Source organism: Syngnathus scovelli, chromosome 10, assembly GCF_024217435.2.
Source record: "Syngnathus scovelli strain Florida chromosome 10, RoL_Ssco_1.2, whole genome shotgun sequence".
Lineage (NCBI taxonomy): Eukaryota > Metazoa > Chordata > Actinopteri > Syngnathiformes > Syngnathidae > Syngnathus > Syngnathus scovelli.
Window position 1 is genome coordinate 2,227,054 of NC_090856.1, and position 25,325 is coordinate 2,252,378.

Sequence of the window (25,325 nt, forward strand, 5' to 3'; positions counted from 1 at the left end):
CCTCGCCGAGCAACCGTATCCACGTTTAACGGCCTAATTGGAGTGCAACACAATGCCTCCGCTGCCACTTTAGCGAGAGAACGGCCATTAATTATGCACTCCTTGACGAAATCCAAACCTGCCGCCAAAATGACAGAGCGGGGAAATGAAAACAAGTGAACAAGATCGGATGTTCCCGGCAGTCGCCGCGGGAGCTGCGGCCTTCCGCCCCGGCATCTTCTCGCCTCTCTCTTGCTTCGCTCGGCCCGATTCACTGCCGCTATTTTTAACACGTCCGCTTTACGACTCTTTTGTGAGCCCTGACAGCGCCTAATCCGATATAATTCAATGTGATGACTGGTTTGCGCTCTGTCGTATTCTTTATATTGGATCTTCACCAACATCACCACCACACCATTCTGAACTCCAGCTATTTTCTTTCCAACAGGCATTTTTTATATTCATCACGATGCTTTCGGTGATGATTTGCTTTGTCTTGTTTTAATGACGAACATTCGCATCCATAACTACTGTTGAAAGGTTGTTCTGTTATTTTCCTCTTTCACAAATATTAAACCGGTCACTCAATACACGGCAGCATCTCATTTTGCGGCGGCGGGCAGTGGAGACGTTGGCTTCTTCGGGCATGGCCACAATTCTGGAAAGAGGCCGCTGCTTTGACATTAAAACCTGACATTAACCATCCACGCTCCCCTAACAACAACAAAAAAAAAGCCAAACAGTGAAACCGCAGCATGTATACACAAACTCCAAAGTACATTTCCAGAAGCTCTTTTTTTTTTTTGTTCATTCTGGAAGTGTTAGGAAAGTATTTGAATACTTGTCATGACCGTGTGATTTAAAGTGTGGTACAAAGTTTCTCTCACCTATGACAGTAGGCTGCTTGTGAGTCAGATCGACAAGGGCTAAGGTTGAACTTCAACTTGAGTCTTTGTACGACCAAACAAATAGGACTGCAATCCCATTGTTCATGTAGAAACATGAAAATAAATCGCAAGGAAGAACTGAGCCAGCTGTACAAAAGCTCATGTCTATAATAACACACACTCTTGTCTTGCGCGACAACAAATAAACATTGCAGAAGCTCCACCACTTGCCAAGCTAAGTACTTCTGTGCCAGAAGCTTTAGACAGCAAACATGCCAGTAAAATGAAACAACAGGTCAGCGTGGCATTGTAAGTCGACATGGGGAGGGGGGGGGCGCACTTATGCAAACCGCTGGAGGCGCACCAGGCCTCAAAGCGACAGCCAGAGAAATGCGGTGAAACCGAGATGCCACAATACCCTTTTTAGTTTTGTACACTACGTAGTCGTCGGCGTGCCAACCTTGTGTACTTTTCACAGAGGCGGGAAAAGTGGTACTAATTCTACTTAACCGTTAAACAAGTACAAAATGAAAGCAAAAAAGTAAAACGATTCTGAGCTCAGCATGTTGTAAAGAAAAACTTGAGCACAAGGAATTTTCCCTCCAAAAAGCTAGCTAGCGTGGACTCATGCTACAATGCTATCAAAACATGTTCCGGTAGCTTTGCTAACCTAAAAATGCTGCATCAGCTAATAACACGGGAAAAATATATCGACTTTACAGCGTTAAATTCACAAAAACACCAATATTCATTCCCTATCGCTGCGCCTCTTTAGCATTTGAATTACTTTCCCCCGAGTCCACTATTGGCGACACACAGCCGAGCGGCAATTCATCAAGGCGTGTATGACGCGGCAAATCACGAGGCTCATTTCTGCTCTCCTTAATTCAATCATCTCATTCCCGTTCCATATTTCACTGCCAAATTTGTTTAAAAACAAAAATCGAGCCTTGTTCCGATCCAATCGACCATCTCGCCGATGGCAACGGTTCCCGCGTTCCACTCGTCACAGTTAATCTTCACTTTTCATATTCATGAATTATTTCCCTCAAAATTTTTTTCCCCTCAGAGGCCAGAGCACAAAATTTGTCAGTTAGTGTGACGGTAAATTATAATGTAATATCCAACAAATAATTTTTCTTTCCTGGCTTTTCTTTCAGTCGTGCATTGGCGAAGCTAAATTGCTTGGCGCCGCTTCAATATCGGATCCAAATGAGCGCTAAGAGGTGTCACTGTCTGACTGAGGCCGATTAAATGAAGAAAAAAAATAATAAAGAATACAGTACAGATGTTTTCTTTTCTCTTTTTTTAACTTTTGACCTAATAACAGAACCCTGGCCAAACGTTTCTCTGCTAAAACCAAGTCCAAAGCGGAACAAATGTGACCAAACATAAAACATGTTTTGAAAGCGAGAGGGCTCGCAGGTGATTGCGTCAGCCTCCAGGCGGGGGATCTTGCTCTTAAAATGGGGAAATCACAATATAAATCATAACTTTATGTACTCTGCCCTTAAATGGCCCACTGATAAAATTGTCTCCCTTCTTCGAAAAAAAAAAAACAATTTGGATGCAGTTAAACTTTATTTACATTCATCTTCCACATTGGAATTTATTTCTGTATTTTTTTTGTCTGTCTTTAAATATTATGATGACTCAATTATAACTCAATTAAGCAGTTTGATTTTTTTACTTGCATCTACTTCTTGATATTTAAAATTATAAAGTGCGAGTACTTTGACCTCATCTGATTGTGGATGTTGTCTTAAGACTTAACTGCCCATATTTGGAATTTCTTTTTCAAATTCTTCCTGCCCTGTCTGTAAAAAACATTCAAGTTGAGAGTTCAACATCCGGCCTAATGCTTGAAAAATGTTGTAAAAGCCGCATTCAGCGCACGCCTAATCGCTTGTCATAGACGATGCCCGATGAGTCGCCCGCGTATTCTTTCGGATGACATCACTCGGAATATAATGCGTCGAGTGTTTATTTAAGCCTTCACGTCGTCTCTTAAACATTGAAATTAACCTCGGCATATGAACCGTAGCACCCCGCGTGTGCGTAATTTTAGCTTGACACTTTAAACACACGTCTCTTTGCTACGTCGGGCAGCCGTTGGCCTCTGGTGTTTATTTTGCGCAGAAGCGTCGTGTCACGTGGAGCCTACCGGCTGCACTTTGAGCCGCTGTGTGACAAAGCAAGTCGGCAACGAAAATACTCATGAGAAGTGAATAAAAATCCCCAATTCTGTTATATCGGCACCATAAAATACATACTTCAACTATATAAGACTTTAAATAAGATTATTTAAGACTTCTTTAAATTTGATTTCAGTCCACTGTTATTTATATAGTTAAATATTTTTATTTCATAATACATTTTTTTACATTATATTTTATTTTAATATTATTTTGTATTATTAAGATCAAGTATCATCTTACAGATGAATATTTTGCAAGCACTGCTGAAAAAAAATAGAAACAAACACTTCCATAAAATCCATGATGACATAGAGTCCAAGAGTCAACAAGGGTGCTAAAGACAAGTCCTAAAAGAGGTCCGTCAGCCGTCCCCTTGTTGCTACGTCAACCGAGACCCCCCAAAAACACACACGCACACGCCTTCATATCTCCAATGTATTAGTAAACTGATCTGGCTCAGTAGAAAGGTTAAACTGATTACACTTTTGGATCGGACACAATTATGACACAATCTGTGCGTAATGTATAAGAGGTCCGAGAGCGGGGACTGCGGCTCTTCAGGTTTCAGACACGAGGCGGTGATTAAATGTGGAGGAAATAGGCAAACTCCAAATATTGCATTCCACGTAAATGTAATTAGGGCGTGCAGCGCCTAGAAAATCCTGCACGCTTTGATACCTGCTTATAAGGTTGGAAGCAAAGTAGCTGGAGTGCTTTGACCTTGTGGATTTTAAATTGGAGAAGTGGACAATATTTTACATTGAATTAAGTATGTTATGCATATACATACATAAAGTATATAATATGTATATATGTAAATATAATATATAATACGCACACAGATGCATATGAATCTACATAAAATGAAATCTAAATTGGAAAAAAAAATTACTAGTGTTTTGAGGCTGTGTGCGTGTGTGTGTGGGGGGGGGGGGGGTTCCTGGAAGGATGCAAAGTGTTGGATGACATGAGTGCAAAAGATTGACTGAGAACCTTTTTGCCCTGACATGAACTTGGCTCCGATCCTCTCAATGAGGAAAAACGAGCAAGATCCCGTTTTTGGTTTGCCAGCAGTTTCATCACACTAATGTCACATGGACAGTGTTGTGTTACTTTTTTAGCATGACAACCAAGCTGCTCGGCTAAGGGAGGAAACAACGGCAAGGGGGAGTGAGGATGAAATGTTTGTTTGCCTAGATAGTAAATTACAGCGATCTAGCTACCTGTTCAAATCGTTAGGCAAGCAGATGTCTGGCCAAGATCATTCTGGAATTGTCGAAAAGGGGGCGGCACGTGACCTTCATACGGAGAAGTCCACTTCCGCTAAGTATACAGCCTTGATTAGGTGCTTTGAGGTATACGTGCCAATTGATCAGAGAATAACAGTGGACCCAGGATTGACCCCTGTGGTACCCCACGTGTGATATTCCTTCTGCTGGATGCAGAACATAAAGTCCATAGCATTCCTTCAAATAATATGTCATTAAAATTTTATGATTTGGGGTTGAGTGATTTGTTGATTAACACCGATCGTTTAAAGACATGTTACTCAACTGTAAAACGGAATGAGTGAGATGAGAGAGCAACAATTTACTGGGTTACATTTGGGGAAACCACCATTTGAACACGGAACACTTTTACCTCGAGCCAAAATGAAAAAAACAGTCGAATGAGGCGTTTAAACTGAACCCGAGCCCAAACTGTCCGAGTAAAATATTATCATTGCGTCCCATCGTCTGTCATCCCTGTACTTTTGTTTTAGAAAATGCAAAGTTGAAGTAATTGTAAAAACAGCTGCTTTGCTGATCTCGTTTCCATGGCCAGAAACCGCCAAACAAATCCATCATCGCATACCACAGCGTTCCCTAATAACGCTCAAAGCACCTTGTTTCATTTGAACAAATTACCGACAAGGCAAATAAAGTACGCACGCTGTCAATAAAGTCCGTTTCACATCGTGCGGTTTAAGATATATATTTTTTTTAGCGGGGTGCTGAGAGCTCTAGAGAAGAACAATATCAGTCTGGGACAAAGTTAGGGCTACTCTCACTGGATCTCTTTTTAATATTTATGCAGACATGAAGGGGTGGGTGGAAAAAAAATGCAATAACTTAAAAACAACAAGTGAATTAGGCATGAAACACAACAGGATATTGCAAAGAGATTAGGTTGTTTCCTCCTCGCCAGCGTGTCCCTCGTTGCACCGCACAACAGCCCACGGCCGTCTTTAATTGGAGCCCCAACATGACTCCGACAAACTTTCTTGACGGGAGTGTAACGTAGCGGCAAAATATGCTCAAATGAGTCAAATGGAGAATATGGAAAATATTATTCTTTTACTTTAACCTGCCAATTATTTTTACGCCAAAGAAAATGTTTCTCGACAGTTTTATTGCGCATTTAGATGTTTGTTAAAAGTCGAGAAATAAAAGAACAATGTCCGTACGGGGCCAAGAACAGTCGCGAACGATGGCAAATATAGCGCAGCGGCCCGTTTGCCTTATTTGCGGTTATTTACGGTCGCTTGCGAGATTGTCAGCGAATTCCGCCCGCTTTTTCTCATTTGTCATCCCAAAACGATGTCACGAGTCACAAACTTTATGGAAAGAGCCTTACAATTATTTTTCCTTCTCCAAACGGCATCGCTTAAAATATTAGCCGTCTACAAACGGCGACAGGCTCGAGCGGGGGTCCGACATGAATTGCGCCTCACGATAATGACGACTTTTCCTGCCATAAGTCAACAATTTAGAGACAGAGACGTTTGAAAATTTTTAAAGGGAAGCAGGGTGTGTGTTATATTTGGACGTGTGGAGACGTAGTACGCTTCACAAGGGTCCAATGGAATCTGCTGCTGGAAAGATAATAAAGGAGATCAGCTCTTTTTTTTTTTTCCGCTCTCCGTCCGAATGTCTGATCTATTTCCTCTGTAACAACTGCTCACATTCTTGAATGTCTTTGACCATTTTATGACCAAACACACAAAGGTAGGCGGCAGCACTAAAATATATTTTCATGAGTCAACATAAGGAATTTGAGACTTCTCTGACCAAAAAGATGAGCTTTTCCATGGAACTTAATTGCATTAAGTTAATGGAATGCAGACTAGAAATTGACTGCAAGCAGACCATGTACATGCAAATGTGTCAACTTGTTGACAGGGTGGACATTTATGGCGAATGTGAGCATTAGGTGGACCTTCACTTAGCATCATATAGATATATTTAAGTTGGGGCACTTGGTAGACCTCCTGCGTAGCTGACAATTTGGTGACAGAAAGTAGATTAGACAGTTTAGACCAAGTAATACCAGGTCTAAATTGTGGCGTAGGTGGATTTGCACTTTTCTGATATGTACGATGGATGTCATCGTATTTTGTTTATAAATATGATATTGGAGAGCATCGAACCTCTCTCATAAACATCAATTCAAAGCCGAGTCTTTCAAACATTTTAGCAAAGCACCTCCCGAGTTCTAAAATTGGCCACTCAAGTCCCCCAAAATAAGCACAAGTTGTCAAGGAGGCGGAACGCTTAAAATGAAACAGGCACTATAGTAATACCGCATACTCGTCAGTCACTATGATTTGAAGAGGACCACTTGTGACGGAGCCTCGGGGTATGGTATAGCTAGGCTAGGGCAAACGTTAGCAACCATCCCTCTGTGGCTCGCTACTCCAGACGAATCCATTTCTCTTGCTGTTTGGTTTGGATACGAAACCAATTCACTTAATACTTGCGGGACGGCTAAACGCGAAAAGCCCCCCATTTAAACGGATCAAGTGCAGGCATTGTTTGGTTATGTTCACCATGTGTGTTGGCTTTTCAGGATCCGAATCCCTTCTCCCAAAACACAGTGCTTGTGAAAATAAACATGGCTTGGCCCTACACAAATTGTGGACTAATTGTGTATTTGGACTAAATCATTCTTCAAGTTGGTGGGCTTTTTCCATTTGCGAAAGGGGTGTAGCGGAGTGACAGCTTGACATTGATCAGTGTGTTGACTTGTGGAATCGGAGCTTTACCTGTAACGCACCCGGCCCGCAAAGTAGTGCGACTCGAGCAGCGGCTCACCTCTTCATGTGGAAAAACATGTTCTCTTAACACGTTCCTCTAAAAATACACATGAATTCGAATTACGACTATTGTAAACTAAAATTGGCCATTCGGCCAAGGCATTATGACGTAGTATGTGTTTGTTGATTTGAGCAATTTCTGGGCCTCGCCACACAAAGTGTATAGAAAATGAGATTTAAAAGCTGCTAAAAAGAAATACTGAAAGTTTCCTGCCGTGTATCACATCGCACCATCGCTAGCTTTTCCACACAGCGACATCGAGGCGCTCTAAAACGACCCCACCACAACACCTCTGTCCACATGTTTTCTAAAGCAGACACACCAGGTATGAAGCATAGCTAGCTAACCAGCTATTACGCATAGCGTATGATGTTTAGCTAGCTAATTACTTGTCCTGATTGTGCCAGATTACCGCTAATAAGAATGAAGGTGCTTCAAGAGGGCACACATTGAGTGTTTCCGGGTTTATGGAGACTCACCATACACTTGTTGGGTTTCTCCCCAGAGTGAACCCTCATGTGAATGAGCAGTTTGTAGCGGGCGTTGAAGGGCTTGTAGCGCCGGATGCATCCGGCCCAGAAACAGGTGAAGTCCTCACCCTTGCGTTGGTCGATGTGGACCTTTTCAATGTGCCGGACGAGCTCCTCTTGTTGCTCGTAGGCAGCATTGCAGTCAATCCAGCGACATGACTGCTTATCAGCCTGCGTTAGGCCTACTTCCTCATTCTCCATGCCCGCGTGGAAGCCAGGGGGGCCTCCGGACGACAACGACTTGAGTCCCGGGGAAGAGCCCGGTGCCGGTTGATGGCTATTCAGAAGGCCGCCACCCGTATATTGGTGCAGGTGGTACGGCGGCGGCATGGTGGCGCGGGGGTGTTGATGGAGGTGACGGAGGTTCCCATGGCGACCACTTAAATGTTGGTGGTAGCGATGTTGCAAGAGTTCATCGTCACTGGCGGTGAAGTCATCTAAAGGCTCCTGCTTGAGGCTGGCCCCCGATCTTTGGCTCATATCCAGCAGAGCCCCGGTTTCAGACCCCGATCTTTGGCTCCCGTCCAGGACCGCCCCGTTTTCAGTCCCCGATCTTTGACTCCTGTCCAAAAGAGCCCCACTTTCTGGCGCTGTTTGTAGCGTCCCTGACATTAGCATGAATAGGCCCAACCCATCTGAGCCGCCTCCCCCATTCCCCAGGGGGGGCCCTCCGGCCTCACGGCCCAGCTGCATGGAGCCCCGCTCCTCGCACCGCCCCTGGCCTTGCTCTGGCTCCACCGAAGACACCGACGACGAGGAAGAGGAGCAAGAGGAGGACAGGGAGAGCAGGCAGGTGGCAGGTGAGTTTGACAGCAGATAGCTCTCCTGCAGCGTAGGCCGCTGGGGGCTTTGGTGCTGCGGGGGTTTGTGAGGGGCTTCCCGAGAGCAGGGGATACTCGGCGGGGATGTTGACGATGAAGAGGAGGAAGAAGAGGGAGAAGAGAATCTGCCGTTGCCGGTGTGACTGGGCGAAAGGTTAGCGCGGAAACCGTTGACGCAAGCCACCATGGACATCTGCGAAGAGGCGCAGATGATGGCGGTGATGTTGATCTCCTCGGGGGCGGTTCTGGTCCCGGACGGAGAATCTGCGACGCTGCCGGTTTGGACGCCGGACTGCGAGACCGGCGAAAGGCGACGTCTTTTGAGACTGCCGGCGCTGAGCAGACGCGCTGAATGACGGGAGCTCGCTGGGGACAAAGCCGACGGGGAGGAGCCGTCTTCATTATTAAAGGCTTGCGACAGATCCCCCGATGCAGCGTTGCTCGCCATACGCATGCTATCGCCGCCGTTGTCGCCAGCGTGTGCCATCTCGTCCCTTAACGTCCTCAGAACCATCTCGGACCTCGAGTTGTGAAACCCGGCCTGGACCCTGGGCCCCATGCTCGAAACGGCGTAGCCCATCACGTCCTCTTCTTTGATTGAGTACGGCAGAGCCGATAGAGCCCCGTCGGCGCCGCCACAGCTCAGGCCAGGCGAGGCCCCGGGCAGGGTCCTCTGAAAAGTGGATGACCTGCAGAGAGGGGACCAAAAAAAACAAAGGGGGGATCATGAGCGCCATCAGCTTAGCAACTGTTGACAGACAGAATGGTTCATCTTCCCATTCACTGAAATGAAAGTCACAGACCAAAAAAGTAACATTTTCTGCTATCTGAAGTTTACATATCTGCATCCGTGGCCTTATTTAGGGGAATTAATTGTTAGATGTTGTTGGCTCCAGTCAAGCCTGAAAACTAACTTTAATAAATTATAGCTCTTTGTTTGTCAACATTATCTAATTTAGCAGTTTTGGCTAGACAGTTTACAACATTGGAAAAGGACTTAAAAATGTTTTAATAGGCTAACTAAGTCCTAAATAGCATATGAAATGAAACACGATTTCTACTCATTGTGCCAAGTGATCAAAGCAAAAACAGAAGTGAAATGATTTTTTTTTTTTTTTTTGGTAGTAAAGTCAATTCCAGATTCATTCCTTTTTCATGTTGGAATACTTCCCTGATGAGCTCAAATATTCCTCCAGATGGATGAAACAAAATCTAGTAATGCGAGAATATAAACGGGCATTTATTGCTAAGATTAGAACGGCAAGGCTGTAGCCCGAGACTGAGAGGCCACTGGCTCGAGTGTCCGTCCGCCTGACGTCCTTTGATGGCACAATCGGGGTTAAACCCAAGCCAACATGGGCGGATGAATATGGAGTCACCTGTTTTTTGGTGGCGTAATTGCAGCCTCAGAAGGGTTAGTCCATTACAATGCTGTGTATTATGGTGGGAATCTCTGCCTCGCTGAATGGGGGACCCCGCTCGGATTTCCCCGTGCGTCGCTGTGATCCCCGACATAATAATTCCTGTCAGTTGGCTCATTATGGATTTTGTGCAGAGCCCCTGAGTGATGTGAGAAGATCTTTCTTTTCTTTCAAGGCCGTCTCACGATGAAGGAATCGTCTTTGTCCGCCCCCCCACCCCTACACCGACTCACTCAAAAAGTATGGCGGAAAAAAAAAATAAAAAACAGAGCCACAGAAAGTGAGTTTAGCTGAGTGGACAATATGAGAAGAATCTCAGACAACAAGGAAATAATAATGCAGCGAATGTTTACCTGGCGTTCTGGTGAGGGCTGTCCTGCAGAAGATGATCGGGCGCAGGACTGTCGCAATGGAGGCTCTGCGGGTAAAGCCCCCCTGGGTGACCCCCCAAGGGCAGCGGCAAAGTCTGCCCACGTGGCATCATGGCGCCCTGGCTGCCCCCCAGCTCAGCGTCACCATTTTTTTCTAAGCAGTAGCTGTTGTTACCTGGAGGCACAGTAGAGAGATGGGAATGTTAGCGATCGGGTCCCGTCTGGCGAAAAACAAACTGGCGACAGGCAGAGTAATGTCTGAGAAATAGCGTCAAATGTTAGTGTTGGTGCAAGTGAAGGAAACTCAAATGACATGTGTCCGGAAAACCCATTCAGTCAAGCGCAATGTAAGGGAGTCATTTTATATCAATAATGCCATTACTCGGTCCTGTTTGCACTTGTAAAGTAAATCATGACTTTTCTTTTGCCCAATTGACGATCCACTCGATGATTGATGGCGGAATTTTTCCAAAGTCTCCAATCATTAATAACTTTTATGAGAATCCCATCTGCAAATAATCAGATGGTGCGAGAGACACATGGGACGGTGTTGGTTACCCAATGAATTCCCCGCCACCCCCCGACTCTCACACATTCAGATCCTCATTTACGGTGATGTATCATCGTATAAGTCAAGGCCGAGGATCTGAACGAGGAAAAAACGCGCTTTTTCAATATTAGTCAGGAGTCACACGGTGCAGAAACGTTTGCGGACGGTAAGCCGATATCCCCATGCCACCGCTTGGAACGCCGCATGTCCCTCGTTCCCGCTTGCCTAACTCAATTTCGAAACAGCATTTTCTGCTCAAGATGTCACCGACACGAGCACGCGCGAGTAGTTAGCCAGTCGCTCCCGACACACTTCATGTGAGAGCGCCAAGAAACGCAGGAAAAATTATCCCCGATGGCCTGAAGTACATTTAGAACCTAAACTGACTTGAGTCAACTAAAACCAGTGTTTAAATTACATTTTCTTTAATGGAAAAATTACAAATGCAAAACAATCATCTTTATTTACAACCTCAATATACCCTCGAAAAGCGGCGCTTGCTCAAACGTATGCTGGGTTGGATGGGACCCAGAAGTAAATTCACTTTTGGACTGAATGAGCCGTGGTAATTGAGCGTTCTATATTTCAATGAGCGCCAAGCCAACCGGAGCATCGAGAGACGGCGGCGTGAAGTACACGTTGCGGAGGAAGTTTTGCGGCTTCGGTTTACTCCGTGAAGCCATTGGGCGGAGCAGTGGCGTGTAAAGGATGGGGGGACGAGGGGCAGCGGCCCCTCCCGTCCACCTGGAAAAGAGCATCTTGTTGAGTTCCCTGCCACCATACAGCGCTTGTATCACTTGTATCGTACAAGTTAAAAAAAAAAAATAGCAAGAACAGTACCAGAGTCCAAGACGAAAATTGCAGACAGACATTGGAGAAAAACAGAGGCAGGACACTGTCAAGAGACACCTGGTGCAAATTCAGCACACATGTGTTGGCCCATCCTTCCTAACAGCCACTGATGTCAGCATTACTAACAAAGAAAAAAAATAAGAAGGCCTCTATTGTTTTCCAACCCCACCGCCGCCCCCCTTTCTCCACAAAAAACTAAACCCTCAACAGAAGGGAGGTGAGAAACAGCCGCTGTTGATAACTCCGAAGTGTAATAATCCTCTGCTACATCTTAAGTGGCACCTTCCTCTCCATAAACGTCTTCACGTGTGTCTTGCCGTGTAATTGCACACAGAGAGCAGCACTCAGAACAGGTTTTGATGTTCTCCAACTTAAAGATAATCAGCATGTCAAAACATAATAGCAAATTGTTTTGGGAGAAAACTAGCTTGTTTTGTTGCGCTAACTAGCATCGGTCTGCTAGCAATGGCAATGAAAACAAGATGGCGGCGTTGAGCAGAACAATGGGCATGACGAAAGCCGTATCAATAACTCTGATAGATCCAAGTACAACTTTGGTCTTCTTGTAGAACAACATGTGGTGGATTAAATCCGTTCACATTTGTCCGTCAACTATCTCCGGCGTCATTATTATACGCACAGACAACAGCAGGCCTCCATCAGACAAACACCCTGCCTGGATTCTATTATTGTGTGTAATTGCTGGTATTTATTCAGATTATTATTTTTTTTTAACCTTACCGTGACACTTCATTTTCGATAATTCTCGCCGCTTTCTTTTAAGTCACCGAAGAATCGTGTTAAGTGCCGGAATAAGAGCGCTTGTGTTGGCGTTTAAAACGTCCGAGTACTTGGAGACGTACATTTGAAATGAAAAGCAGATGTGCTGATGGATAGGTGCTTTTGAGAAGAGGAAAAGGGAGGGGGGGAAGCACACGTGCCCCCCATTTTTTTGGGGAGAGGATGTCATGGGTTTGATGCAAACATCTGTACCTGAAATGCAACAAGCTGCCAAAACCACAAGACAAATGCTTCTGGAAATTCGACGCGACACCTCAAACGTTCCCACTTTGGCTCCACAAATCACAACATTAAACGGCTCATAAGAATAATTGCATGCTGTTTTGGAGCAAAATAAGCAGAATATTAAAGATTCACAAAATTCACTTTTAAGTCACTTTTTGTCATTTCTTTCTTTTGCGAGAGACTACAAAAAAAATGTGCGATGGTGTCCGAGAGGGTCACTTGTCCGCTACACATGTTGCGCATTAAGTTCCAAAGCCCTTTCCTGGCTTCTCCGAATTTCATAACTCGTGTCTGTATTTGTGTCTGCGGCAAAAAAAAAAAAGAAAAACTCCGGAACTTATTTGTTGGCTTTGTAATGGATGTATGATTGAAAAAGCTCGAGGGCACAAGTAAATGAAAAATAACAACGGCTCGAGAGAAAGCGCTTCTTTAAAGCAGGTGCGGAGCGACGGGAAGAGAGGAGGGGGAAAAAAAACTCGATTAAACGATTACGCACGCGCAAAAATATTGGGAGGTTTTTTTTTTGTAGCGTGATTACCGGCAACGGCAGACATGAGAACTTGTGCGGGGATAATCGGATAGAAATCCATTTGTTCTGGCTCATTTTAGACCTTCTCAAGCAGGCGTCTTAACTTGCTAGATTTTTCTCATGGTCACATGACCCCAAAAAAAAAAAAAAAAAACTCAAATCATCTGTGAGTGTGACCAATAAAATTAAAAATCACAAGAGTTCTAACGATTCGGTAATGGAGAATTTTGATGAGGCAGTTCTAAGCATATTTTGAGAAACATCGGTTCCTTGTGTTCAATTTGCGGCAAAAGCAGGGCTTTAGTGTACTTGCACCAAACACGCAGCAATAAAAACAGGATGATTATTTTTGTAATCACAAAAAATCAAGATTATTTTACAATGTGCATAGTCCGCAAACCACACGAAGGGCCCTGGTTCTGACAATTACTATCAAAACAGGATTTTGTTCAGAAAGCAGGAAGTTGCCAAGATTAATCAGAGACAATCAGAAAGCGTTTTGTCGTCGGCCAAACCACATCCCATAAGTGGGCAGAAAAGAGGCTCGGAGTGGTCGCGGAATGTTTGACACGATACTTTTGGATGGTGAGCGGCACCTTTTTAGATGCTTTTATTCCATTTGTAAATAAAAGATTCCAAGGAAGATCCTGGTGGGAGAAAAATGATTGACAACCGCTCACTTGAACTGAAAACAATGACAAAAATGGATTGTTTGCTGTTGCACTGTCAGATATTACCCAAAACGTTATTTGAAAAAATAACCAAGTGGAATCCGAGACTTGAAATAATTTTCACCCATTGTTTAATTCTGGTGATGAACTGGCTAGCTGTGTCAATCTTAGGTTAGCTTAGCAATTAGCATGGCATCTCCATCTTTTCCTCGTTATTCCGTGAAAATGATATTTACCATAAATGTAATTTATTCAAGTGAAGTGCACTAGTGCGTTTTGGCACACTCGTAGCTAGCCGAACCGAGTCGCTAGCTAGCGGCGCAAGTAGCGCAGAGCTTCGACTACTGACGGTCGTTGATATGAGCCCAGCGAAGCTTTTGGACTTAGTTTGGAAGGAATCGAGCTCGACCTTGGTTAATCTACCATGAGAGTCATCTCGCATACGTCTGACGTATGATTCCGCCTCGAGTTCATCCCCGCTACATCGGGGGCCCGTTCGCTGCGGTCTGAGAAGCTGTCAGTGCAAAGCTCACAGTACGCCTTCAGTCTTCTTCAGCCGTCACCCAATATTTACACGCAAAGCCCGAGAATCCGATTGAACGCAGATGTCGGGGAAATTCTTGCGAAATGACAGTGGCCGAACACAACCGCGGAACATGAGAGTATGTTGGTACAGTGAAGGCGCGAGGAGGCTCACGGGGCATTAGCCCTCAACGACGCTCGCAATTTGACAAGCCGACTTCTGTAAAACAAGTGACCAATTGGCAGCAATTACTCTATACGGTCGACTCCCATTTATGGCGGCGGGCGGATACGTTCCAGATTGTGTAAATCCACGATGGAGACCATATGGAAAACATTTCTCCAGTTTTACCTCTACTTTACAACTTTAAACACATTTCAACATTAAAACACAATTTGGAAACCAGCAAATGTTTTCATGTGAAATCTGAGACAATTGCAGAGCATCACTTTGAGGAAAGGAAGAGGCTCATGAAATCAGTTTTGTTATGGCAGCCATTTTTTAAAAAAAAGACTTTGACGCAGGACGAAGGAAGCATCGAGGGAAAGCTTGTTGTTTAATAGCGGGCCAAAAAACAGATGTTTTGAGAAGCAAAAGGGGGGCCGGGGTCCAATTTCACTTCCTATTTCTTGGTTACATCAGCAAAAATAACCCGCTCTTATCTTTGAAATCGATACCCCCAAAGCATGCATAACAGCTTGAACTTTTTACATTTCCTTTTTCCCGACAAATGTTTGGTCACAGTTGCGGCGCTAAATATTAGCTTGCGGGGGGATCATGTAAGGTTAGCTGCGACCGAAAATGTTGCCCGGAGCTGTTATTAGATTACGCCAACACTTGTCATTTGCACATCAAATGTTTTTTTTTTTTTAACTTTGGGGAATTTTATGTTAGTCTTATTTTGACCTTTGCACCTTTTGGGATTCTTATGGGTGTCTTAGTTTACCCTGGGAAATTTGTGCGTATGTGTGTGTGTTTTGATTATTATTTTTTTTTACAGTATGTTTGTTTCCACCTATTTGTCTGGATTACGGTTGGCACTTTTAGGACAGTTTTATGAACGCATGCAATTTATTAATTTATTTTAATTAATCATTCCTGTTTTTTTTTTCACCTCTGTAAGTATTGGGGAAATTCCGATCAACCCTCTCCTCCATCCCTTTTTAACCTTCAGATGAGCCCGTTTTTGGCCACACTATTCGGTTGAGCGAGGATGGCAGGACTCGCGAGCTCCCGCCGTTCCAATGACTAAAGCACAGCGGGGCCCCGTTAAAAATCCCCAAACGCTACCAAGTGACACCTATGGAAACACATTCAATCTTGTGCGGTAGGAGCTCGATATACAGCTATTGACACAGACAGGGCCACCATCAAAGCGCTTTATGGTCAAATATATTCTCACAGTGTAAGCATTTTAGATATGCGGGCCCTTCTGTGTTTTGCCGTCTCTCATTTTATGCTTGTAATAAGATTCTCTTTGTTATGATTTCGTCCCCGGCTGCGCGAGGCGGCCCGGGGTTTTACGGGACACAGGTTTTGTCCGTGCGGCGCAAATATTTCAAGATGCCGCCCGCTGCATACTGCGAACCGCGGCGAAAGCGCTGAATGCTTGAAATGGTTTGACGGAGTAACCGCGCAAAATCCCGTCAAAGGAAAAGAACCATGGCGAGTGCAAAAGGGCAAACCGGTGCCTCATATAGAGATAGAATTTGAAAGCGAATTATAAAAGCTGCTCACATTAGCTTGGAAGCTAGTCGGTTGTGTTCACGCCCACAACGGCGCAAAAGCCCGTTTCCATCCGTTCTTATTTGCGACGCTACCAAAAGGAAGAAAACTCCACTTAGACATGCCTCGTGCTCCCAAATTGAGCCAGAAATAAATAACTTCTCCTCAATGGGCGCTGGGAAGCGCTTGGCTGAAGCGCCGCTATGCTAAGATGCCAAACAGAGTCAAAGTGGTTGATGTTACGTTGATAGAATTCTGGCGCTCGCGCGTGCTGAGAACAGGCCTAATCAGACGATAACAAGCAGAAAATGAAGAAATCATTCTCGCTCCCTTGGCCTTTTTTCACGTGTTGTTTGGCTTTGGCTAGCCGGCGAACGTTGGGGCTAAACGAAGTGTCGTTCCTTTCACATAACCTGCCATTCATTTGTGAGGCACCATAAACAAAATATTCATGTTAACCCTGACCTCCTTTCCAACATGGCCTTCCAAAACCATAAAAGGGTTTGCTCCTCATTTATTTTTATTTTTTCTTTGGCGGGAGAGCTTTGAAATGCTAATGTTTGTTTCCTCGCGTGTCGAAAAAGCCTTCTTAAAAGCAATTTGATGTGAAATATGGATTCCGGCCATTTGACATCATCCCTAAAATAAACACGCCGGTTCTCAGTGTGTGCTGTTAAATAAGTGTACCTTGGCAGCCCGCGCGTAGACGCTCATGCCGGCCGGGGCTTCTAGACGATTGGCATTTTTACAGTGGCCAACGGCGGCACTAATTTCTTGTCCAACGACAGCTCTGACACCACAAAACTGGCTCGTGTGCTCAGCTGTGCATTTAGATGTACGGCGAAGAGCTACCAAGGACGTTGCTCTATCAAGGCCTGTTGACTTTAGCTGGATTGTGGTTGGAAGAACATGAACTAGCTCATAAAACTCGCAATGGCTTTGAATGGATGTGCGTCCTTGCGGAAAGCAGACGATTCGCTTTTGATTGCTGGAACAAAAACGCAGAAATCGTTTTGAACGAGGGGTGTCCAAGCGACGGCCCGCCATACCTTGGTGTGTGGTTTGAAAATGTTTTTACACCTCCCAAAAAAAAAAATACTAGGGTCTCCACTGAGCACAATGAGCAACAATACTAATACAGTAGCGTAGTAGGCCTAAGTGTTCATCTCATTAAACTAACCCAAAATGAGGCAGAAGCTTTTTTTTTTTTTTTTTTTTTATTTATACTTTTGTTGCTATTTTTCCTACCAAGTCCCTTAACAGAGGCGTCAACCTCTACTTTGTGGAAATTCACTTGGGGGAACCCTGTAACTATAAATTATGTAAAAATAAAATTGCTTGACAGATTGGTTTTAACATGCATCCTCCTATTTTTATGGGAGCGATGTGGATGCACTTTCCTCAGAACGACAATGACAAAAAGTGCCGAATATTTATTGTTCCCTGTGTCTCAGATCGTTGTCGAACCTTTGCGGATGAGGATAATAAAAGCACAAATACTGGCAGCCGGACATCAGATACACGCGGAGAGATAAAGGAAGCAGCACGTATGCGGATTAAGATCACTCCAAGCGAACATTATTCATCTTTTTTTGGAGTCGCTGCGGAGAGCATTTGAGCCGTGTTGAAAACGCGCACTTGGCTCCACATCTGTGCGATGCTAAACACTCGGGCCCTTTTTCGACATTTCTCAAAGATGACAAGCGCTGATGTTTTATTCAGCGGCTCAGGTGTGCCAAGTGATCTTGTCCAAACTTTTTGGGCTTTGAGCTTCACGTGGAGTACGCAGCCAGGACTTGCTGGTGTTTATACAAAGGTCCAGAAAATGTGGCTCGCAGTGTGACAGTGCTGATCAAATTCAGGCATGAGGGGGGGGGGTCGTTGCTTACTTTTATCTTTTTGAAATTGATTATTACCAGTGTTTGGAAATGAACCAGTAGAACGTAGTAAGTAGATTTGTTTTCTGGCATTTGTACTTGAGCATTTCATTTTCCGACAAATTTGAGAGAACAATAAGTATGACGACAGCCACATCGACGCTTGATAATTAACGGATAATCTGTCCATTATTTTGTTGATTTAATAGATGTTTCAATTTCTGTGCCTTTAAAAAAAAAAAAGATTTAAAATTTACATAAATTACTATATCTGGTATGATCTGTAACATGTCAGACTATAGCCAAAAATCTTGATCCTTGTACTCCAAAGTAAAAGCATTTTTTTTTTTTTTTAATTTTGACACAAAGATAATCAATCTGCTTTCATGGATGACTACAGAAATTGGCTAACATTCAAACCCGCTCTAAAAGCTCATTAGGAAAAAAAAACAAAAACCCCGAAACCACTTTCAAAAAAATTTCAGACCTGGACCGCATATATGACCATAACTGCTAGAATGTTTGTCTTTGTGTGGGCTCTGCCACAGATAAAAAAAAAAAAAATCTTTTGAGATTTGAAGACTCCTCATGTGTGTACCAGGCCTTCGCACTTCACGTATCATCTTACCGACAAATGGCAAAAAGCCCCTAACACGGTCTGTGTGTGTGTCCCCGACAAAACGCCCTGTCAAAGTCGATGTCGTGCTGCGTGTTTAACGCTCGACAACAAGCAGCAGGTAGTTGTTAGTTAATCAGCCTTTAAATTACACCTCTGTTTTGACTAAGCCATCTCTGCGAGGGCCCCGTCATGGAGACTCGCAGCATTTGCAAAAGATTAGCCCGCTACGCTAGCCCCGATGTAGCCGACGCAGGTCAGGTAGAGTGCAGGCCAGGGCCGGCGGGCGGCTTCGGCCCTATCGCTCCCATCTGCCGCTCGTCTCGCAACACGACGCCCGCTAGTCCGGGTACGTGACACGCGGCCGCGTAATCAGATTAAAAAAAAAAGGTTTCCCAGTTCACTTGGTCAAGATTTTGCTTGGTCGAGCAATGGCAAAAACGACAAGAGACTCTTCTGGTCTCATCCATCTCGGCAATAAAGTCAACTTGGCCAAGTTTTGCTTTGTTGTGCGCAAGGAACGTTCTGTTTTATGTGGTCTCCTGTATCTACGCTAAATAAAGGAACAACAATGGTCCACATGGTCCCGGCCTCGAAAGCTAATGAAAACCAACTGTGAGGGAACAATAAAATCATTTGTCATGGGAGCAGAGCGCAGATAAATTCTGAGAAGCTTTTTTTTTTTTTTTTTTTTTCCCTGCTCTGCTTGGCCCAGGCACTCACGCGCTGGGCCAAGTGCTCAGCACCTGCTTGTCACGGCTTTGACACGTCCTAATTTATTTGAACCTTCAAAGCAATTAGATCAGACTCCAAACCAGATGAAAGTGCCCGATTGGGATTTTTTGATTGAATCAGAGTTAATCGACAACGTCCGGCGAAGAGTGAAAAGAAATGACAGAAGAAAAGCATCTTGAAGGCTTCTAGTAAATTGACAACAGATTCGGCAACACACTTCCTGCCATGACAAAATTGATTGTTTGTGAACACAATGTTGTTTGTACGTGACGGGCCAACAATTTTGCTTCATTAATTCAAAATGAAAGAAGTTGTTGGAGATTTAACAAGGTTGACAAAAAGACAAAAAGGACTGCGTGTCCTATTTGGGAAAGACAAATAATCATGTGACCGACAAGTGTCGCAACAAAAAGTTATCGCCGCGCCAACAAATAAAACCGGGGACGTCGCTCTTGAACTTTGGCCCCGATTGTCTTTTGCATCAATGGTGACAGTTCATTAACAATCTTTTTAGTGACGCACGTTTTATGCGCACATACTTTGTAGATCAGCTCCCATCTGAGATCTTTAGTGTCCGACATCATGTTTGCGTTAGGCGGCGGGCGCATTTGGAAGCTGACTTGTCGGCCTTGAGGGAAATGTAAAGCATGCATACTAAAATGGTGGCTTTGTGTAACCCTTACATGTTGGTCCCTAGTATGTTAATTTTGATGCGGGCCAAAAATATCGTCTATATGAGTCATTCTCAAAGTTTAAGGTATAAGAAAGTATCCATATTTAAGTACTTATATACTGTTGGCGTAGGGGCTCCCTCTAGTGGCTGATGAAATAATCCACATTCAGTTGTGTTTCACTTTTTTTATTTTTTTAATCCTTAAAAAAGGTGCTATACCTTTCATTTAATATTTTCATTTACCACACTGGTAAATCTAAAATGAATTTTAGTTGACACGGGTCAAATTTGACTTCAACAAAAGCGACATTTTAATGATTTCATTTTTGTGTATTTTGGCTGACTTCTGGAAAAGTAATCAAATTTGATAGAGAACATTTAGAACATATTTTTACTATCAAATGTCAAAACAGGCCAAATTTGACCTGAACATTATGTAAGGCTTATATGAAACCGTCTCTTAAATATAATATTGTTTTTGTTTTGCTCAGCACACTCAAAATAGGTTTGAAACAAGAATGAGGGGTGCCACTTTTCTGCTTGGCGGCTGCAAGTCAAAAAATAGTGCAAAGAGGAGGAAAAAAATGCTTACAGAGGACTGATTTCCTCATTTCCGAGGACAGGGAAACCCTGCCAAAAGGCAGTGTTTCTTTTTCAATGCGATTCGAAGTGGCTCGTATACAGCGGGCGTCCGCAAGCAGAGGATAGCAGATGTCTCTGGTGTTGCCAGTGGAAACACTGGAGCAACAAACGCGGCCGCCGTTTGTGTTTCTCCACTTCCAGCAGGTGAAACAAAGCAGAGCGCTCCAGAAGTCAGCGTCATCTTTGATTCCTTCAGCTTTCCAATTGGCGCGAGCGCAGCTAGCGGCCTAATATACAGCGTTGGGAATACGGAACACTGGATGACATGGATATTTTTAGTACTGCTGACTTGGACTTTTTTTTCTCAAGCTGCCAAGTTGTGTGTTAAATGAACCAAAGAGAATGATATCGTCGGTATTTAAAACAACCACTTTGCCTCAGTCCGGTTAGCTTAATGCTAACGTACAATCGATAGGCTAAAAGATCCCATCTTTATTTCAACGCAACCAGCAGTGAAAATTTGGAAACAAATGGTGAAGCAGCACATGTAGACAGGCAAATGTTTTTATCTACTGCAAAAAAAAAAAAATGGCAATAACAATTTATGTGACGCTAATCTGATCATCATTGCGAGGAAGTGGAAGATTTGGAGGTACCTTCTCAAGGTAAACTCTTGATGCTTGATGTAAGTAGGAGCCGGGAAACGGTCCAGGCCCAAACTGTGGACGTTAATAAAGTAAGGGGGATCACTGGTAGCTCTGCCTCGCTGGAGGTTATTTTTAAAAAGCAAGGCTGCTTTTCAATGAGCGAGGAGATAATGCGCTGATAAAAGGATGCAATTTCCCACGATGCCATGTTGTTTTTATTGTGTGGGAATAGTTGTTCCGCACGAGAACTCGTTTTGTTGAATTTGCCAGTTTTCCAATTTATGACAATACTTGTCAAAGCGGAGGGTGTAGTTTGGCACATTTGGTTTTTCATTTTAACCCTTTGTGCACCCTTTGCAGCTGAAACCAGTTAAGACCATCTCAACTTGAAGTCAATTAATTCAGCCTCAGGGTTCTACACACAATTGCTACAAATGTCATTCTCTGTTGCCTTTATGCTGCACGTTTGCAGACTGGCTTTCCATTAACAACCTCGAATAAACCGTATAAACCGCACTATTGGACTATATAATGTTTTTCACGGTCCTCCAGGGCGGCGCCAGCCAATGGCAGCGTGCGCCCCCGGGCACTGCCCCGTGGTAGCTTCTTGGCAGAGCGAAAGCGTGAACAAGAATGAGGATAAAATTGGAGATTTGTGCTCTAATGAAGACATAAAACGACTTGGGCCCGCGTCGTGTTTGCCCGTTTGTTTGTGACCACTCGCTTGAAATTACGGGTGGATTAATGAAAAACATGAGCGGGCTTATAAAAAGCTGTCAGACAGAATTACGGCAATTCGAGTTGTGGGATTCTAAAGTGTTGTTTAATTCAAACTTTTGGTCCAATGACAGAGTGAAAAAATAAACGTTTCTCATTTTTGTGCGGGTATCCATGATGGTTGAGCTAATTAGCAAGCTTATTTTGACAAATGACTATGTAAGCATGTGTTTTAAATCGTAAGGAATAAAAGTACAAAGTCATCAGAAAAGGAAGTACGCAAGTATTTGTACCCGGTCTCAACTGGATTCAGGATTCTTCCTTGATGAAACATGGCGACTTGGGAGCCAAGAAAAGCAAGTGGCACTCGCCAGATGGAAATCCAAAAGCCAGCCGCGCGTCGAGCCGTCTGAAAAATGTGTGAGTCATGCGGCCACTATAGACATGCGGTCAGTTTTTTGGGGGGCAGGGGGTTAGGTTTTTTTTTTTAGAGCAGGAAACAATAACTAAGGTCTATCTAAAAAAAAAATAAAAAAAATACAATTTGAACTGTCACTGTTGAAGCCAGTCGTGGCCCCCTGGTGGTCACCTACATGATCAGTCACGTCGGTTTTAGTACGCCAATTTACAACAGTACAAGAAAATCAAATCTTGGTAACACCAGCAGAATATGAAAACGAGCACAACAGCGACCAAATCAACCAGCGTAATAGTCCCGTGATGACAATACTACGTTTTCTGTGGTGTAGTTTAATTTTGAACGTCTTGTTAGTGTTTTCAAGCTCCGTGCGTCGCGTCCCAATGTTAAAAATGTCCTGATCCGGTTTGAACGCGTCATTGTGAGTCACAGGCCCTGGCAGCCTGATCCCCTCATCAGTGCACCAAACTTGTGTAAGCGCTTCTTTTAGGCACAATGCGAACTAAAAATAAATCTTTTACAATACACGTTCAGGCCAACTCTGCAGCTTTTCCTTGATTAGACTTGAGGCCTCCAGGACCTTCTTTTTTTTTTTTCCTCCACAAGTATTTCGACACTTATTCAAACCGCCCCCCCCTCCCTCCTTGTTGACTGGCCGAGAATGAGAAAGCTTCTGGTTCACAGCAACCCACTAGTCCGATAAGACTGAAAACATTTTCTAAACATACATCAGCGAGAGCCCACTCGCGCCAGTAATCCAATCGTGATGACTATCTCAGAATTTATTTAGGGTTATTCATGTGACTTGCTCCGATTTCAGATTCACATCGTGGATTGGGGGTGATTCAAGCGCTTAGATCAGCGGTGTTTCCTCTCTGGCCATCTGCTCTGACTCCTTCCATTACCCGGCATTCCCTCCTCGTCTGCTTCGCCAGACGTGAGCTTTTTTACGGGAATACCGCTGAGGAATCATCAGCGTACCCTCAGCCTTTATGAATCAGCGCAACACGCTGCAAACATTTGCACTCTTAACACGCTTCCCAGGCAGTATTTTGTCTGCTGAGCCTATTCTTGACTTGAATATGAAGGTAGCGGTTAACAGTTGGGCCAAGCGAAGCCTTCTCACAAAACACTTTTAGAATCACTACTTTATTTTGGTTACACTCCTTGAGATATGAGTGACCTGACTTTGACACGTTAACAATATTCACAAGCATATATTCTTTATCCTCTGCAAAGAACAAATAATGCTGCTGGCTTACTAAGAAGCTCCTGCGTCTCTTGTCTTTCTTTGTTATACTGCCCCCAGGTGGCCATGACACACCAGGACTGCAAAATGTCCATTAATATTTCATTTGAGGTTTTTACTGAATTCTTTTAATGATTTTAGGAGATGTAATCATAATGGTGTATGGGAAACAGGAAGCGTAAACTGGCACAAGATGGGAAAAGCCAACAGTGATCCAAAAAGGATCCATTAGTCATCCATTAGTCATCCGCTCATAAGTTGAGTCAATAGACAGACGGAGCGGAATGTATCCGATAGAGAAAGGTGAGCCAATCACCGCTCCATCTCAGAACATTTTCCACAAAAATTCGAGCGAGGTATCAAATGATGCGAGAACACACGCTTCACTCAAAACCAGATATTCATTTGCGGGGGGGGGGGCGCAACCGCTAATATTTATAGCTCAGTATTGGGCAAAGCAATGTTGTGTAATTCCACAGAAAAACACAAAAGGACAAACATATTGGAAAATTCCATCAACAGATTCATAAAAAAAAAAAAAGGAAATAAATCGGGTTTATTTTTTTGTTGACGTGTTTGTAAACCAAAATAGTCAACCTGGACACGCACGTGTGTCGTAATCCGCAATCGAGCTCCGCTTCAAAAGCGGCAGCGGGACAATGGGACGATTCATTCCGGGCTCCGGACACTCGGATCGGAGCGCCCGGGGGACGCCGTAGCTCTTGTAATAAACACGGAGACACGTCGAGAGGACATATGGTTTGTGTTTGGCAAGAAGAAACAACAATCAAATACGTTGATCCTCCCCTTCGTGCTGCAAGGATGACTGCTAATATAAAAGTCTGTTCTGTCTAATCATGATTTAGGGCAGCGTAATTACCTCCGCTCTCTCGGGATGGAGCGGCGTGCACAGAATGCTGGCTTTCCACAAGACTAGCCTGACCCCAAAAAAGAATACCGCCGTTTGAGAAAACGAGAAAAGGAGCGGGGGGAAAAAAAAGTTAGCGACTTAACAGCTAGCTGCTAACCTGACGCCCATGGCACTCACCAGGCGAGGCCCCGCCTTTTTAAACTACGCACATTCAAAGGCACAGATGCTAAAATGTTGAGCGTGAAAAACGTGTCAATTGTCAATTTTCGTTTGACATGTTAGCAAAAAATGGACAGCGGCCCATAGATGGCATGTCTGTCAAACCCGAATTTCATCTTTACCCAACGGTGGCCGCACTCACTGGTCATTTCTGGTATGTGCAACATGTGCGGGGCTCAACCGGGAAATGGCTTTTTATTGGCATCATGATGTGTCAATTATTGGGGAATTTGCGCACCCCCCTATGGAGACCTTATGAGGGGCCTTCATCGGTGAAGGTCTTGGAATTATGATGATTTTTATTCACTGTTTTTTCAACTCGAAATATTCTTTGCTGTTGCACGCCAGTGTGTGTGTGTGTATGTGGGGGGGGGGGGGGGTCTTTGAGTTTCTCACTTTAGGGCCATTTACACAAATTTGCTTTGAAATAAAAATAAATACAAACGCTATTTTGGACAGCACTTTATTTGATGCGGCTTATTTGATTATTTGATACAACTGCGTAATCCATTCGACAAGCCTATGTCACTAAATCTGCCTTTACAACAATAACAGTGCTTAA

General features: G+C 44.0%; 1 protein-coding gene and 1 long non-coding RNA gene across 4 annotated transcripts in view; one reads left to right on the plus strand and one right to left on the minus strand.

The window, feature by feature from the left end:
- LOC125967637 (zinc finger protein GLIS1) overlaps positions 1-25,325 on the minus strand; it is a 43,129-nt gene that overhangs the window by 16,850 nt on the left and 954 nt on the right. For both annotated transcript variants that reach the window (XM_049718883.2, XM_049718874.2), the window contains exons 2-3: positions 10,266-10,458; positions 7,620-9,180 (exon numbers count right to left, since the gene is read on the minus strand). In XM_049718883.2, coding sequence (XP_049574840.1) covers positions 7,620-9,180; positions 10,266-10,458 — 1,754 coding nt within the window. The remainder of the gene's footprint in view (positions 1-7,619; positions 9,181-10,265; positions 10,459-25,325) is intronic.
- Positions 1-25,325, plus strand: part of LOC125967958 (uncharacterized) — a 41,664-nt gene that overhangs the window by 13,988 nt on the left and 2,351 nt on the right. The window lies entirely within an intron of this gene.